The sequence below is a fragment of the Aphelocoma coerulescens genome, chromosome 1A (assembly GCF_041296385.1).
Source record: "Aphelocoma coerulescens isolate FSJ_1873_10779 chromosome 1A, UR_Acoe_1.0, whole genome shotgun sequence".
Taxonomy (NCBI): Eukaryota; Metazoa; Chordata; class Aves; order Passeriformes; family Corvidae; genus Aphelocoma; species Aphelocoma coerulescens.
In genome coordinates this window covers 53,041,171-53,059,032 of record NC_091014.1, presented here as the reverse complement: position 1 = coordinate 53,059,032, position 17,862 = coordinate 53,041,171, and the positions used below count along the sequence as shown (strand labels likewise).

The 17,862-nt window shown below is 50.4% G+C and overlaps 1 protein-coding gene across 5 annotated transcripts in view; it reads left to right on the top strand.

The window, feature by feature from the left end:
• SGSM3 (small G protein signaling modulator 3) overlaps positions 1 to 14,607 on the top strand; it is a 29,875-nt gene extending 15,268 nt beyond the window's left edge. For all 5 annotated transcript variants that reach the window (XM_069002718.1, XM_069002714.1, XM_069002717.1 and 2 more), the window contains 15 exons: positions 151 to 346; positions 551 to 696; positions 1,606 to 1,833; positions 2,714 to 2,768; positions 6,380 to 6,507; positions 6,812 to 6,967; positions 7,507 to 7,561; positions 7,984 to 8,033; positions 9,274 to 9,426; positions 9,525 to 9,595; positions 9,915 to 9,963; positions 10,173 to 10,258; positions 10,620 to 10,742; positions 12,085 to 12,145; positions 12,564 to 14,607. In XM_069002718.1, the coding sequence (XP_068858819.1) occupies positions 151 to 346; positions 551 to 696; positions 1,606 to 1,833; positions 2,714 to 2,768; positions 6,380 to 6,507; positions 6,812 to 6,967; positions 7,507 to 7,561; positions 7,984 to 8,033; positions 9,274 to 9,426; positions 9,525 to 9,595; positions 9,915 to 9,963; positions 10,173 to 10,258; positions 10,620 to 10,742; positions 12,085 to 12,145; positions 12,564 to 12,647 (1,641 nt within the window). In that variant the 3' untranslated portion in view covers positions 12,648 to 14,607. The remainder of the gene's footprint in view (positions 1 to 150; positions 347 to 550; positions 697 to 1,605; positions 1,834 to 2,713; positions 2,769 to 6,379; positions 6,508 to 6,811; positions 6,968 to 7,506; positions 7,562 to 7,983; positions 8,034 to 9,273; positions 9,427 to 9,524; positions 9,596 to 9,914; positions 9,964 to 10,172; positions 10,259 to 10,619; positions 10,743 to 12,084; positions 12,146 to 12,563) is intronic.
• The last annotated feature ends 3,255 nt before the right edge of the window (positions 14,608 to 17,862 follow it).

Sequence of the window (17,862 nt, the reverse complement as noted above, 5' to 3'; positions counted from 1 at the left end):
GAGAAATCCGTTCAGTGGAAATTGCAGGAGAGCTCCTGCAGAAGGAAGATTTTTGTCACCTAGATCCTGGTCTATCTCTCCATGTGAGAAAGTGGGGAAAGAGTTCTATTCCTCTTAGGACATGCAGTTTTTCTTCCTTCCAAATCCTAGGTGGCTGCCTCTCTGCTGCTCTTCTTGGAGGAGGAAGATGCCTTCTGGATGATGTGTGCTATCATCGAGGAATTGGTTCCTGCCTCCTACTTCAGCACCACCCTCATGGGTGTGCAGACAGACCAGCGTGTCCTGCGGCAGCTCATCGTGCAGTACTTGCCCCGCCTGGACAAGCTGCTTCAGGAGCACGACATTGGTAAAAGTGTGCCCTAGAAACCATAGCTTTTCTTGCCAGGGTGACATGCAAAGAGTATTGTTCTTTTTTCACAAAGGGAAGCATCAGGGAGAGGAGCAAACTTCCTGCCCCTGGAGGCAGTGCATGGAGGACAGCCCTTAGAAGAGACTACCTTCACTGACTGCCTACTTCTGTTGTGATTATTTTCCACGTCTCTGTTCACAGAGCTCTCCTTGATTACCTTGCACTGGTTCCTCACCTCTTTCGCTAGTGTTGTCCACATCAAGCTGCTGCTGCGTATTTGGGACCTCTTCTTCTACGAGGGCTCTCTGGTGCTGTTCCAAGTCACTTTGGGCATGCTAAGTATGAAGGTAATTCCCAGCTCCTCTCCCTCCTTTATAGTACTTCAGTGTTTAACTGAGATTTTGGGGCAAAAAGGTTTTGTATCCACTTGCTGTATGTGGTTTGGAATTGTGTTAGGGAAGACAACTTCCTGCTGCCTTCAGAATGGGAGGCTGTGAAAAACTTGTAAGGCACCTCACAGAAATTAGAGATTGCTGTTTCCTGTGCATATCTCATTTGTTGGCGCATAATTAAACCTCATCAGCTGCCATCCTCTAATCAGTCCAGATCCCAACCTGAGAGTCCATCTTACCTGAACCAAGATACCTCTTGATTTTGCACAGTCTGGGAGGAGAGAGAAAGCTGAAGTTGTGATCATCTGGGAAGTTTTGGATGGCACTGCTGAATGCTCTAAGAGATGAGCGTTGTCCTGCCTGCATTTGATTTGGCTGGCCTGATCTTTTCCTTTTTTGTGTGAAAAACAGTTTTGTATTCAGTTTGCTGTGTGAAGGACAAGGGTGATCTTGCTGGGAATAAGGGGAAGGTGGAGCACAATTTGACATGGTCGGTGCTCCAGAGTGCAGCTTCCATTCTCTTATCCCTAGCAAGATCCCTGCTATGACCAGTCCTAGTGGTTGGTGCAGAATAGGTTTGAGTTTGGTTTTCTGTGCTGATTTGATTTCCTTTCAATGGTGAGTGCCGTGATTCAAAAAAAACCCCAGCTAGAATTCTGGGAGGAGAGGGCAGTAGAGCAGTAAAAGATGCTGTCCCCCTCTCAAAAGTAGCTTGAACTTTTCCTGCTGAAGGGTTTTTTAATGTAATTTTCTGGTTGTACCTGCCCAGGCTGTACGCTGAATGTAAAACTGCATCTAGCAGCCTCAGGAGCACAGCTGTCGTATTCACCACTCCATGAGGCAAAAATAACTGTGTTGTTGCAGGAGGATGAGCTGATCCAGTCCGAGAACTCTGCCTCGATCTTCAACACGCTGTCAGACATCCCGAGCCAGATTGAGGACGCAGATGTGTTGCTGCGGGAGGCCATGCGCGTGGCCAGCTCGCTGACGGATGTAGCAGTGGAGACCCAGCGCCGCAAACACCTGGCCTACCTCATCGCTGAGCAGGGGCAGCTGCTCAACTCCAGCACCACTGTCAACAATCTATCCAAAGTGAGTGCACAGAGTCCCACCTGCCTCTGCTGCTCCCTTTTTACCATTCCCTTACGTATTCCCACCCAATTATGGTTTGTGAGCAAGAGGTCTTCCTGTTTGGGAGGATTTTTGGCTCCAGGATAATTGTTATCCAGTGGAGAAAATGTATTTGGAAGTTCTATACCAATTAAATGGTGCCAGATCTGTCCTTGTTGATAAATCCCCAGATGAAAGGGATATTGGCAATGATTGTAATTATTATTCATGAGAGTTATGATGATATGTGATGCATTTAGTTAATGGAAACTTAAAGAAACAACATATGCTTTTGGCAGAATTTGCTTGAAGCACACAGAGAGTAGGAACTGGGTTTAATCCATTAGTAAGAAACTGGTATGCTAAAATAACCTTGAGAGGTAGAGTCAGAAAACAGCAGCAGCTGCTTTTGAGAAGCTGAATTAAAAATGCGCCTGTGTTTAATCTTGGACTGAGATCCACAGTTGCAGACAAGACGCTCAGGCAGTTCTAAAATTTAATAGCTATCCACTTAGAAATTTATATACAATTACATGTGGAACTGCTTTTGACAAAAAATAGAAGTAGAATTAAAATTTTTTACATGGATCATGGTTGATTCTTGGACTTCAATTATGCCTTTGTAATAATTAAGGTATAAATAACCTATTGCACTTGGAGCAGATGAAGCAGTAGAGCTGATTCAATGTGTTAGGACTAGAACAACTCCTGTCTAAAACTGCCACTTCACTGGCCTGCCCCTTCTGGAGGTAGCTGTCAGGATCACTTGCCCAGAGCTGACTGGTGTGGAGAGTTGCTTTATTTTATTTCTGAAATCTGTCCTAATGTGTGCACTTTGTTCTCACTCTTCCCTCTCCCTCAGATTGTGCGGCGCAGGACTCAGCGCAGGAAATCTGGCATCACCTCTCTGCTTTTCGGTAAGGACAATCCCACGCCTTTCATGTGTTGATGTAGTTGATGGCTACAGCAGCTTAGGAAGGAGGGGGGAGCAGGCAAAGCAGGGAAACATTGGGACGGAGGGATTGGAGAGGAGGGAGTCAGAACTGAAGAATGAGAGGGAAGAAGTGCAGTTTATTACTTGCTTTCTTTGATTTGAGCCCAGAAAGTAAATTTTAGGTTAGACAGTCCATGAATTGTAACCAGCAGCAGGTGCAGCTCAGCCCAGCTGTAATGTCCTTTTTGCACTGACCAACAGGTCAAACACATTTTCTGGCAGACCTTCTGCAGCCCACAGTCTGGATGTGGTACTCTCTGATCTTACTGTGCTCAATTCAGGAACATCTCTGAAGATCTGAGACAGGACAGGATGTCTAGTGTGTCACCCATCAAAATTATAAATGAAAGCATCATTTTATTTTCCCTTACTTACTCTGAGACTTCAATGTTGTGAATGCTTTTGACTCTTAAATTTCTTCACTTACAAACCAAGCCAACATATGTCCAGAAAGGGCACAGTCAGAATAGCTTTTGCATGGGTTTAAGAGTAACTTATTTCTTGACTCCATGAGAGCCCTCTCCTGTAAGCCTCACTGTCATCACCTTACTTGAAATTGGCTAGCTTTCTTGAAATTGCCACATGTCACCACAGGAATTGTTTTTCCAGAAGAAGACAATGTACTGAATTTACAGGGCTCAAACAGTGTTCCTGTTGTGGTTGAAAGGCCTGAATAAATCTAAAAATGGGCTTTACTGTTCTTTCCACAGAGCAGCTTTTCTGATGTTCTCCAGGAAGCTGATACACTGTCACAGGCTTCCTACAAGTGCACGGAGCATTACATAGAAAAATTGTGGTAAAATACCCATAATGCTGTAAAGTCAAGCATGCAGAAGTGAAGAAACACAGGAAAGTTGCTTGTGCAACCTAAACTCAGAGCTTTTGTATGTAATGTTATCATACAGTCGGTACAGACTGAACTGGCAGGAACTTGGCTGCCACATGCACCTTTCTTGTGTCTCAGTCTCCTTGATTATTTTTATGGAGGTGATAGTGAGTTATACACATGCACAAAGATAAACTTTAAGTTCAAGCTTCAAAATATATCAGTGGCAGAACCAAGATAATTGATAGGGTTTTCTCATTTTAGTGGCGCTTCTGTACAATGATCATCATGTTTTTTACCTGACGTTATTCTTAATACTTAAAATGTTGGTTAAAACTGAGAAGTTGTCATCCTGCAGCAGTTGACCACAATGGAAAAATTCAGCCCAAGGGAGAGGAAGGAAAGCTTGGGTGTGATAAATTCACCCTCTACTGTGAACTGACAATCCATCCATCCTAAATGTAAAGTCTGCTGCCTGTCATAGTTACTGCATAGAACTGGTACTTAGCCCTCATCTGGGAGGGAATGAGAATTTACCCAGAGCATAATTCTTCTTCGAGTGAATTCAGACGTGGTAGTAACTTGGACAGGAGTCATAGAATCACAGGAGCACTGTTTAGAAGAGACCTCTCAGTGTCTGTATTCCAACAGCTCCCACTCGAAGCCAGACTCTTGCTCATGCTAGATGAGGTTGGTCAGGGCTTTCTCCAGCTGAGATTCAAGGAGCTGAACCAGATTTCCAATGCAGGAATAGAAAGAAATAACGAAAGGTAATTTGGTGGAGAGCAGAGTGTGCCAGATGTGTTTTCCTGTTGTGTGGGCATTGCACCAAGGGAATGCAGGAGAGCTCATCCTGTGCAGAGCTGTACAGCTCGTCAGCCTTTGAAGGCTCAAAGTAGAGCCTCCTCACGTGTGGCTGATCATGCACTGGTTTCCTGTTTGGAAATGTATGTGTTGAAGTTTGAAAGTGTACGTGTTGAGTGCAGTGAGGTGAGGCTGAGGGACATGCCAGCTGCCTTCCGCTGTACCGTGTCCACTCTAACGTGGGAGAGTGTGGAACTTGCTTCCCATGTTTCCTGCCCTTGTTTGGGTAGGATTGATGTGAGAACAGAGGGAAGAGCATGGTATTTTGACCAGATGGGACTGAGAGATGACAGAAAGAATCAATGATCTATGTAAATGAGAGCAGCCCACAGAGCTAGTGTGGCTGTGGCTGTGGTTTAGTTTCTTCTCTAGTTGCATTCTATTTTAGCAGCGTGAAATTTCTGGGAATCCCTGACATCTACGTGCTCACCTACCTGTTTGCAATCTTTGCATCTCTGAATAGTAAGAGTTCTTGCATGCTCTGTATCCTAACCCTGGACACAGAGGGGGAGATTTTCTTATTTTTTTATTGCTTGGACTGGGAGCAACTGTGCCCCACAGTTTTTCTAGTCCAGAAGCAAAGTTCACTTTTCTGTTAAGCTCTGTGTATCTGATGTATCTCAAATAATTTAATGTAGCAAAGAAAACAATTATAAAAATAATTTTAAATCTAATTTTGTGCTTCTATTTACGCTCCTAAAGTTTGGGTCTTTTTAATTAGGATCACATGATTAAAAGACACTGTTAATAACTTTTAAATTAGCAGAAGCTTAATGTGTATATAGCTGTTGCAGCAGCTGTAGCTCAGGCCACGCTCTATTCATATTGTTTTCTATAATGCTGCTAGAAGATAAGCAGGGTACTAATTTGCTAGCCAGTGATTTTCTTGGCTCCTGAATAAAAGCTGTGTTTGTATAAACATTGGAGTTCAGTGAAAAATACATTTATTTAAATGTTCATTTTGTTAATCAAGCTACCATATCTTCAGTATATTGTAGTGAGAGCAAAAATAGATATATGAAAGTACACTTTGAATTTAATACAAAAGGATTTTTTTAGAAAAAGAAGCAAATGGTTCATTGTTCCCAAACATCATGTACCCAGTGTGTAAGGCATTCAGATACATTAACTGTCTAAAGAATCCATCCCATCAGGTATCTTTCTGCATAAAGTAATAGACGTAGGCTGTCAAAACCCTGGGCGGATTAGTGATAGTTGAAAGATTCTTTGGTAACTTATTTTGGCTCATGACCATTTTTATACACCCCAAACCTTTGAAGCGTGGTTCCTAAGGAGGTTGGTCTAAAGCAGGTGGTGGCTTTGCTCTTGTGGCTCTGACTTCGCAACTGGCACAGGAAAGTGGGCTGACTTGGTTTTTCAAATCTTTTCCAAGACTCAGTGAAGAATGTGTTCTCAGCCTGTGAGTTATACAAATATCAGAAGTAGTTCCACCATAAGCTGATTCAATTTCAAGATAATTTCAGTTGAACAGAATTACTGCTAGTTCTCCAGCCTTGTGTGCCACACTTCAGCTGACTATATATTGTAGACACTTCCCTAAAGTAGTAGCTTGATATACTGAGTTTCCCAGACAGATCAAAGATGACATATCCCAGTTCCATGTGTGGTTTGAAGTACGATCTCCTTAAAATTTGATGCCGCCAAATCGGTATTTGCTATTTACGTTATTGAATAGATTGGCAGTACTTGCCTTAGTCTAGGTACTTCTGGTTAGGCTTTTTTGGTTTCTTCAGAACCAGTAATTTCTAATGGTAACAAAAAATAAATACCATGTACTTGTTTTCCTTCCCTGGCCTTCCCTCTGGCTGTGTGGGTTCCACCAGGGGATGATGATCTGGAGGCACTGAAAGCCAAGAACATCAAGCAGACAGAGCTGGTGGCTGACCTGCGTGAGGCCATTCTCCAGGTGGCACGGCACTTCCAGTGTGTGGATCCCAAGAACTGCAGCATTGTGAGTAGAAACAGCTGGATCTGCACTGCTGTGTGCTCCAGGCATGGGTTTTGAGTGTCAACCACAGAACAGGGCTGTTCAAATGCTCCTGAAGTGTGGGCTTGAGAAAGAACATGCCAGGTGTAATGGCTTGAGGGTGAGGCTTGCTTAATCCATTCCTGGTGGAGGAGGGCTGTGCTGGGAAGTTGTCTGCTGGCTAGGAGCAGGAAAAAGGTTGGGAACAGGGGCAGGCAAGCTTTGGCAGATAGCTGGGAGTCACCTGTGGTTTTTCATTCCTCTCTGCTCTTATGTGCATGCCTGCTAGGATCTGACCCCGGACTACAGCATGGAGAGCCACCAGCGGGACCACGAGAACTACGTGGCCTGTTCCCGTAACCGGCGCCGCCGAGCCAAGGCACTGCTGGATTTTGAGCGCCACGATGACGATGAGCTGGGCTTCCGCAAGAACGACATCATCACGGTGTGTCACCTTAGGGGACAGGCACCATGGGGGGACATGCAGACCCAGCTTGTTTGGGAGGTTGCACTACCTCTCCTGCAAGGAAAGAAGGGAGAAGATAAGCTCAGAGCCCAGTTGGGAGCCCAGGAGAAACGGCTGGTGCTCCTGGGGGCTGCCTGGGGATGAGGCAGTGTGTTTCTGTGAGTGTTGTCTTGTGGGTTGTTCTCGCTGCCACCACAAAGTCCCTTTCCTGGCTGCTGTACAGATGTGCAAAACATGGATTTGGTCCAACCCAAGTCCCAGTTTAACACTGCACACTGAATTGTGGTAAGACTGTAAAAGCATCCATTTGCATTTAACTGTGAGCATCCCATCTGGAATTGGGGAGAACAGGATGTTTGCATTAGCTTTGTCCCCTTGAAGGCCCTGGGCCGTGTGAGAACTATGGCAAAGCAGTTGAGAAGAAAGCAGTTCCTCATTGTGGACATAAAGCCAGGCAACTGTACCCCACCTGCCACTGCAACCTCTTCAACTGGCATTTTCTACTCCCTCTTTTTCAGATCATTTCCCAGAAGGATGAGCACTGTTGGGTGGGAGAGCTGAATGGACTGAGAGGTGAGAACAGGATGTGTTGCACTGGGGAGAGTGGGGCCGGATGCAGAGTATCCATTCATCTACAACAACTGCTCTGGCAGCAAAGGCTGTGCCAGGCACCCAGAGTATCTGCCAGGGACAAAGGAAATGTATGAGAGCAGTCATGCAGCAGTGACCTGGTTACTTCTTGCAAATGGCAAGTTTAGGCCTCATCCTCCTGGCACGGGGTGGTTGGATGCATGTCACCACTGCTGCATGTGGGCAGTGTCCTGCAATTGACTTTCTCATGCAGCTGCCTTAATTATTGTGATTTTGAGGCTGCTTGCTTCCTTCTTTGGGGTTGGGCCCTATGAACTCGGATTTATTCTCAGCTCCCACTGGGCTTTGTTGTAAGGGTTTCTCTGTACCTTTGTCAGGCTTATCTCTTTGTTCACTCTTTGTAGGTTGGTTTCCTGCAAAATTTGTGGAGATCTTGGATGAGCGGAGTAAAGAGGTACTTAAAAAACCCCACATTAAAAAAAGGGTTGCGTCATAACTGAAAAAAACACAGTTGAAAAGAGCCACAGATTTCCCTCCTTCAGTCTGTTTGCTTTCTCTGGCCATTGAGTGCTTTGTGATGTGATCAGGCAGCTTATCTTCCTAAGCCTGTTTGCTCAACTTCCTCGTGCTGACCAAGCGGTGAATGAGGGCCCCAGAGGGCTGCCAGGGGCACCTATGTGGGATGCCTGGGGTTGCAAGGACCCTAGAGATGAAAGCTGAGAAAGCAGCAGGGAGAGAAGCAGGAGGATCATATTGGGCAGTGCTTCTGTCTGCTCCCAGCTGCCTGTGGTCTTTTCCTCCTTTGAGGCTGTACCTATGGATCCTGCTCATGCTTTGTGACCATGACAGTAAATTCTCCCCAAACAGCTGTGCCCAAGGGGACAATTGCTGTCTTAGTTCCTCTTACAGCTGGCAGTGATGAGATGGCACTTACCTGTAGCAGATACTTCAATATGCCCTCAAGGCTGGGGTAGTGTGTATGAGACAAACAGCAGCAGCTGTTGACCTAAGCAATTTTCAGGGGAAGTGGAGAAGGCCCAGTTCTCCCTCTTCTCAGCATTTGGGGAGTGAGGAAGAGCTCAAAGTCTGACCCAGGAGGCCCAGGAGAAGCCCCCGGAGAGATGTCACTATTGACATCTCACTTGCTTCCTTCCCCATCTCTCAGGGCTGGCTCCTTAGATGCAGATCACCTCTCTGTGCAAACATGTCCTGCTGAGCATTTCTCCTCCTAATTGTGGAAGCAGAGAGGATCCCACTTACGGGAGTGTTAGCAGAGCGTCAGTGTGCTACCTCAGAGTGGTGTACCCCTTGACCTGGAAACTCCTGTCTAGTTCTGTTTGTCTTGACTTTTAGCAGCTTACAGAGTCTTAGAGACCCTCAATGCAAGTCCCTCTCCATACCTTAGCTCAGTCAGCATCACACCATCACATTCCTATGTGCTGAATGCTGCAGGATGGTGCTGGGATGGTGCTGTGTAGTCTGCTGGGTACCACCTAAGCACACAGGTCCCAGGAGATCCCCTGCAGTAGCACAGAACATGCTCATGTCAAGAGCATGCCAGTTAAAGAGGGGGGAGGGGGTTCTGGCAGGCACCTGGGAATGGAATTGGTCTGTGCAGAGGTGTAGGTGAGTGAACCACCTCCATGCTCTGCTGCCTGCCAGTATGCTGAGAGCTGGCTCTTCCTGTTCCTCAGTACTCCATCGCTGGAGATGACTCTGTCACCGAGGGGGTGACGGACTTGGTGCGAGGGACACTCTGTCCTGCCTTGAAGTCCATCTTTGAACATGGATTGAAGAAGCCATCTCTGCTGGGGGGAGCCTGCCACCCTTGGCTGTTCATCGAAGAGGTGAGGTGTCCCAGTTCCTTTCCTGGGGCAGTATTGCCAGAGGGCCGAGGTGAGGGGTTGTAGGGCAGAGTGTGTTGACTGTTCTTCTGCTCCTCTAGGCTGCAAGCCGGGAAGTGGAACGGGACTTTGACTCTGTGTATTCTCGCCTCGTGCTCTGCAAGACTTACAGGTCTGTGCCCTCCTTCTCCGCGCTCCTCAAAACTGATGCTGTTCTGCACCTTGGCAAGGGTCATGGTCTGTCCCATCCTCCTGTGGGTGGGGTGTCAGTAGGCTGCTGTGCCTGTGCTGACCTGGGCTGGCATTGGCTCTTGTCCCCTCCCCTGGGCTCATCTATTTGCTTCTGGGTCTGTATCTGGCTCTCTTGTGCCTGTGGGAGCACCTGTGGGCTCAGCAGTAACATGAGAGCTGTTGGGGTATGAAGCAGGAAAGGCCTGTGTGTGCCTAGGGTGTCTCTGGAGCTAGCTGGGTCTCTGCTGTGATCTTTGCAGGCTTGATGAAGATGGCAAAGTCCTCACTCCAGAGGAGCTGCTTTACCGGGTGAGTGCTCCCCAAGCCCAGCCAGAGCCCAGCTCCTCCTTAGGGGATGTTTCCTGTGGAGACTGTTGGAGGGAGATGCTTGAAAGTCTCCCAGACCTTCCCTTAGCCCCTCTGGTGCGCTGGTGAGGGTGGGAGCTCCAGGGAGGGCAGCATTTGGCTGTGTTGCTGAAATGGCTGCCCAGCCATAACCACACGTTCCCTCCCTGCAGGCGGTTCAGGCTGTGAACATGACACACGATGCTGCACATGCACAGATGGATGTGAAGCTTCGTTCTCTCATCTGTGTTGGACTCAAGTGAGTCATCTGGCCCTGATACCCTCAGCATTGTGGGTGCAAGAGCTTGGGAGGGGACAGAGTGGGCTTAAAGGCAGCAGTGGTTTCAATCTTAGGCCACAGCATTGTTTTTCCCCCCTTTCACTGCAGCCACTGGGTGAGACTTGCTCCTTGTGTATTGTGTTTGCCTGATTCCTAGCTGGAAGAAGGAGCTTCTATTGTGTGGAGTGGCTCACACAAGTTTACTGGGTTATCCTGTTCCCACTGGGGACAGGACTGTGGGTGGGGGTCAAGGCTTGGGCTGAAAATAGACTATCCCAGAGGGATGGGGTTTCTTTGCCTGGCTGCAGCTGAGTAACGTGCCTCTACCCCACTGTTGCAGCGAGCAGGTGCTGCATTTGTGGCTAGAGGTGCTGTGCTCAAGCCTGCAGACCGTGGAGAAATGGTTCCATCCCTGGTCATTCCTGCGCAGTCCTGGCTGGGTGCAGATCAAATGTGAGCTGAGGTGAGTGTCCTCATGGGCCTTGCCAGTGTGTGGAATGGATTTCTTCCTCCTCTGCGGGAGGTGGCCCTGACTACGGCTGGGTTTGGGCCCTCTCCAGTGAGTTGCAGCATGGGCTGCCCAGATATCCCAGCTGCAGAGATTTCCTGCTGTCTGCTAAGGCAGCAACAAATGCCTCGACAGTTTAATGTGAGGCACTGTGCCTGCCTGATCCAAGAGTAGAGCTTGGCTCCTGGGGACCTGTTGTGACAAGCAGGCAGCCTTCGCCTGCCAGCAACCTCCTGCTGTACACCTACTCTGATGGAGAGACTGCCTTTTCAACCCCACTGCTCTCCATGTTCTTTGCCAGCCACTTTTAAGTCCACACAGGGAACAGGGAATGTGTGAGGGAGACAGTTGGACTGTCACTGGCTGGGAAGGAGTCAGTCACCCACTGACTCCCTGGTTAGGTGAGGGAGTGATGTCAGGGGCTGAAAGCAGCATTAGTGCCTGAGCTCACACAAGGCAGTCGCTTGGAGCCCAGGGCGCACATCCCTGCGACTCCTGGCATCCGTGTTCCTGGCCATCCTGCACTCTGCAAAGGCAGGTGAAGTCCCAGGGAGCTAGAGGGAAAATCCCCTGCCATCACCACTGCTCGTTGCTGCTGCCATTCAGTGGGAGCTGGCTTTTGTCTGCATCACTGGGCTGCCTCGGGCCCCTGTGTGCACACCTCAGGGTGTTGTGTTCTCAGTCTGCTGCTGAATGGGAGGGGGTTTCCTCCACCTCTGGGCTGCTGTGTCCCACAGCTGCTTTCTCACAGCATGGGGGCAGTGCCAGTAGGGCACAGCCAAAGAACCGAGGGGGACTGGTTCATGTCTTATGTCATTCTCCCAAACAGCAAGGGAGCTTCTCATGCCAATCCCTTACAGCACTTCTGCTGCAGGACACTTCTCTTGCTCCAGAGAGAGAGAGGAGGCTGCAGAACTCTGAGGTGCTACTGGCAGGGGTCTGCTTCCTGGAGGGGAATCTGCAATCTGCCATTGCCAGCTGCCTGTGCCTCCCTGTGCTACTTCACCAGGCTCTGTAGGGGCTGCACTTGAGTCACATCTTCAAGCTTCTCCTTGCAGCCTGGGCCTGGCAGGATGTGAAGCCCAGCAAGGAAGGGGAAACAGGGAATGAGTGACTTGCTGCTATCTTTTCAACACCATCAAACAAGGAATTTCATCCTTGTAAGCTTAGTGGCGCGCTGGCACAAGCTGGGGAGACACAGTGTATTTGTGTGCCTGGGGCAGCAGTTGTGGGCAGAGGCCGGGAGTGTGGTCTGGGGGATCTGTTTTAACATCACTCTCTTCTGTTTGCATTGCAGAGTTCTCTGCAAATTTGCCTTCAGCCTCTCTCAGGACTGGGAGCTGCCAATAAAGAGGGAGGTGAGTAGGTGGCATCTCTCATTCTCTCACTCAGCCAGGGGCTTTGCTTACTGCCTCCCTCTCCCAGCTTTCTGCTTCAGCCCATCCTCTGCCTCCTCTGGAGCCAGCTCCAGAGGCTGTGGATGGGGCTGCTTTCCCTGCCAGAGTAGGCTGTGCAGCAGGAGCTGTGTGGCAGTGCTGGCAGAGGGGGCTGCCTGCCCTGCCCAACTGGGGCAGAGGGAAATGGCAGGTTCCCTTTCCCCGGTGCTCTCCAAACCACAGGGCCTCTCCCTGTGCCAGCTGTACAAAGGTGGGAAGTACAGGAAGCTGCTCTGTCTGGGTGCCAGAGGCCTTGGCGTGCTTGGGCTCTGCCCACAGACACGACCTCCCCCTTTTCTGGGTGTGGTGCACTGACCCGGGTCTCTGTGTTGTCCTGCAGGAGAAGGAGAAGAAGCCACTGAAGGAAGGGGTGCAGGACATGCTTGTGAAGCACCACCTCTTCAGCTGGGACATAGATGGGTGACCCCCACCCCGCCCCATCGTGGGGACCTTCTCGATGGCGCACACTCCTCTGCCCCACCCCCTCATGTCTCACCCCCTGTCCTTCCCCACCCCACCCACTTGTATCTGTGACAGAATCTCCCCCGGGGGCTGCCAGACCACCTGGGACAGATGGCAGCAGGGCTGAGAGGCCGAGCTGCAGACGCGAGGGTGGTGATGGTCGAGGGTGATGCTGCAGAGTGGCAAGTGTGTTCTGGCTACAAAAACCAAGTGCCCCTTCCCAGCTTTTCACATCTCTGCCCCCCCATCTTCTGCTTTCCTCAGCCCTGCCTCCCTACCCGTGCCTGGGGAAGCAGCCTGGCCCCATGGGCCGGCAGTCATGTAGGGGTGTGAGTGTGTCTGTGGCTGGAGCTGTGGGGAAGAGACAGCCCTTGTGCAGTGGCTTTGATCGATGAGGGCTGCTGCCATTGACAGTGGGTACTGCAGCTGCATGTGGAATTGGGCGGGTCCGAGTATGGGAGCAGGGAGGGCACATCCCCTCCCCGTGCTGGCCAAGGGCTCCCCTGTGCTGGGGGACACTTGGACAAGTTCCTTTGACATGGAGCTGAGAAAGGGGAGCTGGCATCAGTTTCATCCCACCTCCCTGGCACTGGTGTGGGGTGTTGACAAGAGTTGCCCAAATTTACCAGCCTGTTACCACTGTAACAGCCTTAGGGGATGGTCCTTGTCTCCTCTGGGAGCAGACAAAAACCATCTCTCCCCTAAATGAGAGTGTTTCATGCTGTCATTTTAGTCTCTAGATGATTTTTACTGTTAACCAAAAAGCTGTAAATTTACTCCAGGAACATGTATATTTTGGCACTGTTGTAGCTCAGGACAAGGTTTAGGTTGGAGCTGGCTCAGGGAGACTTAACTCATCCTCCTTGCCCTGTGATGGCAACGGGGACGCGGGTCAGGAGTGGAGAATTGCTGCTTTGTGGTGGTGGCTCTGGATACGGGGTCTGTGACTTTCTACTGAAAGCGCTTGTCTGTGAGCACAAACTACTGATGGGATGACACTAGATTCTTACTTTCCTTTATTTGGTGGGTTTGTAAATAAAAACTGCGTCTTGGGAGAGTGCTGGGCTTTGTCTTATTTTTTGACAGGACCAGGACTCAGTTTCATTTTTCCTTTCTTCCATTTGACAATGGTGATTCCATTTTTGTGCTGGCACCGAGGGAGCTCCTTGCATCAGAGCAGCCCACAAGGTCAGGCAGCAGCCGGGGCACAGCCAGTTCTGCTGCCAGCAGTGGCAGCCCTGCCTCGCCTCTGCACCACCAGCCCTAAGAGCAGGTCCGCAGCAGAGCCCCAGAAAAGCCAGAAATACTGGAAACTACGGGTTGTAAGGACACTGCAGGGGGAGGGCCCGTAGGAAGGGAGAGAGGCTGGCAGAAAGCAGGGCTGGGTGGTGGGGACAGGAGTGTTGTCTGTACCAGAAATGTCTCTGGAAAAAGTAGGTGTAGGCTGAGCTGCAAAGTGGGACAGTAACAGGGCACAGGCCCTTGGGAGAACTGTATTCAGAAGTCCAAGCTCGTGGGAGGGTGGAAGTTGCAGCATATGTACTGATTTGAAAGCGAGTGTTTTCAGTGAAGGTAATTCCTTTGGAATGTGGCTGTGGAAGGGGTAGTGTCACCTCATCACCACCTGCAGCCCAGACCAGCCTGCTGGGCTGGGGGAGACTGTAATAGCTGCCCCTGGTAAAAACCTGCTGGTTGCAGGGTGGGTAATTTCCATACACTGAGGGAATCTCCCTGCAGCTGAGAAGGATGAGCCACCACCACTTAAGCTGCTTTTTTCAGGTTTGACAAAGACACAAAGGGATCACCCACCCTTAGCTGGAAAAGGCAGAATGGCCCCAAGCCCTCCCACCAGCATAGCAGAGAAGTTTTTGAGAACGTGGCTGTTTGGAATTTTTTTAATAAAATGGACTTTTTTCTTCAAATATTTGTAACTGAAAAAATAATTCAATTTAAAGATCAGTTCTCTCCCCCATTAACTTGTCACTTTTATCCTTTTCCAGTTGAATACTCGCTCTGGATCTGATGCCCCAACACCATCCAGCTGTGATGGTGCTGATCACCCCTCGCCATTGGCTGCATAGTGGAAGGGAGAGTGCGTGCTAGTCAAATACACATTACAAACAAGTAGTGGTTACAGCAGAAAGATTCAGGATTACATTCAAGGTAGAGGCAGAACATCAGACTTCTTTTTTCCCAATGGGTGCAAAAATGTATGTCCAGGGGAATACCTCTTCCGACAAAGAACTATTGAACTATTATTCAAACAAATAATAGTAAGAAAGCAGAGAACTGGGCAAGCCTGCTCTGGGCACTGCTTGGGGAAAAGACTTTCTAACATTTCTGGGGCTGAGGCACCACCTTCCCCTCTGCCCCCAGGCACAGGGTTATCGCTCGCTCTCCTGGCAGAAGCCCCTTGTACGGAGGGACTCTCACAGGTCAGCCGGGCTCCTTGGAACATGAGGCTCATGGTTCTGTATCCTCTGGGCTCCTTGAAGCTCTTCAGCCCTTCAGCCAATGCAAGTATGGTAGGCAAGTCAGGGTCACTAAATTCTTACAGTTTCACACCTGATGGTGGATGGGTGAAGGTGAAAGGGAGCAGCTGTGAGCTCAGCCTTTCACCAGCAACCTCTGGAAGGGCTACACTGGTAACAGGCATTGGCATCTCTCTGCCAATGACTGGAGTACCTGGCCCAGGGCAAGGAACCAGGGCTGGGTCAGGCCAGGACTGCAGCTGGAGTGCTCCCACCTTCCTCTAGGAGCTCATTGCACTTTATTGATAATTTCCTTCTTTATTTAATGGCTGCAGATTTGTAATTATTTGTACAAAAGAAATTACACAGCTGGTTTTTCTGGGGGCTACTGCAACTATGGGCTAGAAGAACCTGATTTTGCTTGAGTCTGACAAACAGGCAGCCTCACTTTTCCCCTTAGCATTTCAGAGATCCTCCCACTCCCCCCATACTTTCCTCCTTAGAAAGTCCTTGCCTCCTGCCCCTACCGATGGGCAGCTGCCCTGGGGGAGCTGGTGGGACCTCTGTAAGGCAATTGCTATATACTCACTGCTCCCAGTAAGCATCTGGGTTGCACCAGGAGAGAATTCAGAGAGGGCTCATGAAGATAAAGGGGATGCCCAGCAGTCTATTTTATTCTGATTTTAATATGTGACACTGTTGCTTCAGCAATCGAAAGACTGTGGGGAAGGGGGAAGGGAGGGTGTCCTCCCCAACCTGGACACTGAGGGAGGCAGGTAAGAGGCTCCAACTTGCTTACAGCTCGGGACCAGAGGAGAGAGGAGGGGACAGAAAAGAAGGAAGCTGCCAGCAGGCTCCCCCTGCAAATGATTAGGAAAGTGGCTCCCCATGCAGTTAACAAGCAAAACAGGGCTCAGGAAAGCAGGAGTATCTCCCAGGTGCAAACAGGCGTGACCCCACCCAGCTGCCAGTTCAGTGGCTGAGGGAGAGCACATTGTGCAGGGTTGGCATTCACCTGCCTCACCACGGAATACAGGTACCAGCACCCCTGTGGCACAGCCTCCCCCTGAGAAGAGGACCAGGTACCAAAGTTGCAGGGAAGCAGCATGTGGCTCACAGCTACCCCTCCCCAGCAGGAAGCCCTGCAGCCCAGCGTGGGGGAAAGGTGGGGACAGCATCTTCATGGAGATACTGAGGATGGCAGTTGATCCTTTCATTGCCTGAGCAGGTCAGTACCTCAGTCTGCATGACTTCAGAAGCCACAGCTTCCCCCACCTCACTCAGCCCAAGCAGCCTGGACCCAGCTCAGGGCCAAAGCAGGGACAGCTTCATGGCGAGGTGGCCACATCCACCTAAGCCATGTCCCACCTGCTCAGTATGGCCGTGAGTTACAACTGACACAGGAATTTTAAAGTAACGGAGTAAAGGCACAGGAGTGAGCCACAGGCTGCTGTTCTACCACAGAGCCCTGCCCAAGGATAGCATTGTCATGGCTCTGAGGTCCTGGGGGCTTGTCCACCCCCTCCTCAGTCTGTAGTTCCCCTGAGGCACCAGCCTGGGGTCCTACAAGGACACAGGGAACCAGCTCAGTGTAAGCAGTCATTTACTTTTGCCTCTTACCCTGTGGGACTGGAGGGAGGGAAGAGCAGAGGCCAGCTTGCTTGCTTTCAGGCTCCTCCCCAGCAAGGGGCCCTCACAGTCACTGAGCCGGGACCTGTGCTGCGCCACACAACACCCCTCTTGCAGTCCCACTTCCCCCTCCTTGCCTACTGGGTCCAACATCCATCCCCAGCTGCTGCTTTCCACTGGGGCATGTGCTGCAGTGAGGCACCAACACAGTGAAGGCAGGAGACAGATTGCACATGGCCCCCCAATGATATGTTACTGATTACCAGCTGTGGCCCTCACCCACTACCCAGGACACACACCGGCCCCTGCCCCAGGCTGACTGCCCTGCTCATTTGGGGATGTCACAAGTGCCTGGGAGCTGGGGGCAATGGGCTGTGCCTGACAGCAATTTTAACATATAAGGACCTGATTTTAGCACCTTAAAAAATGGTTTTGCAGCCCAAAGCGAGTGAAGCAAGCAGGCAGGCCAGCAGGCCTCTGCCAAGCTCAGCAATATTTGGGAAACCAGCTTAGACGTTACCAGGTTGGTGGGGAGCCCTGGTTCCCTTTGGCTACATTTGGAGAAGCTGCCTGTTCTGCCCAGCTCCTCCCAGCCCTGCGGCAGATCAGACCCTCCCCCCCGACAGACGGCAGGTGCTGCAGAGGGCAGCTGCCCTGGGCCCCGGGCAGCCGTCCTGCCTGTGTGTCCTGCTCCAGAGGTAGAATCCCCTTCCACAACCGTTAAGACCGACCGTGCTGGGGCAGCACAACCCCCTTTATCCGCCAATCCCAGGAAGGCGCAGAGGGCTGCTTCTGGAAACAGCTCAGGCCCAGTCATGCTCTGTCCCACGTGAGGGAACAATGCACTGCCATCGCTGCTCCTGCCTGGAGGAAGAGGGGCTGCTGGCTCTGCTCTCAGCCCGGCTGGGCCAGGCTGTGTGGAGCGGGCAGGAGGCCACCAGCCCCACAGCTCCTCCTGCCTCATCCCCCCCAGCAGCCGTTCTCCCTGCCCTGGCCTGTCCCACTGCCAGCTTCATGCAGGAAGGACACTGTTAGGGGAGGAGTACAAATACTTAGGAGCTCGCTCTTTTTTCTTTT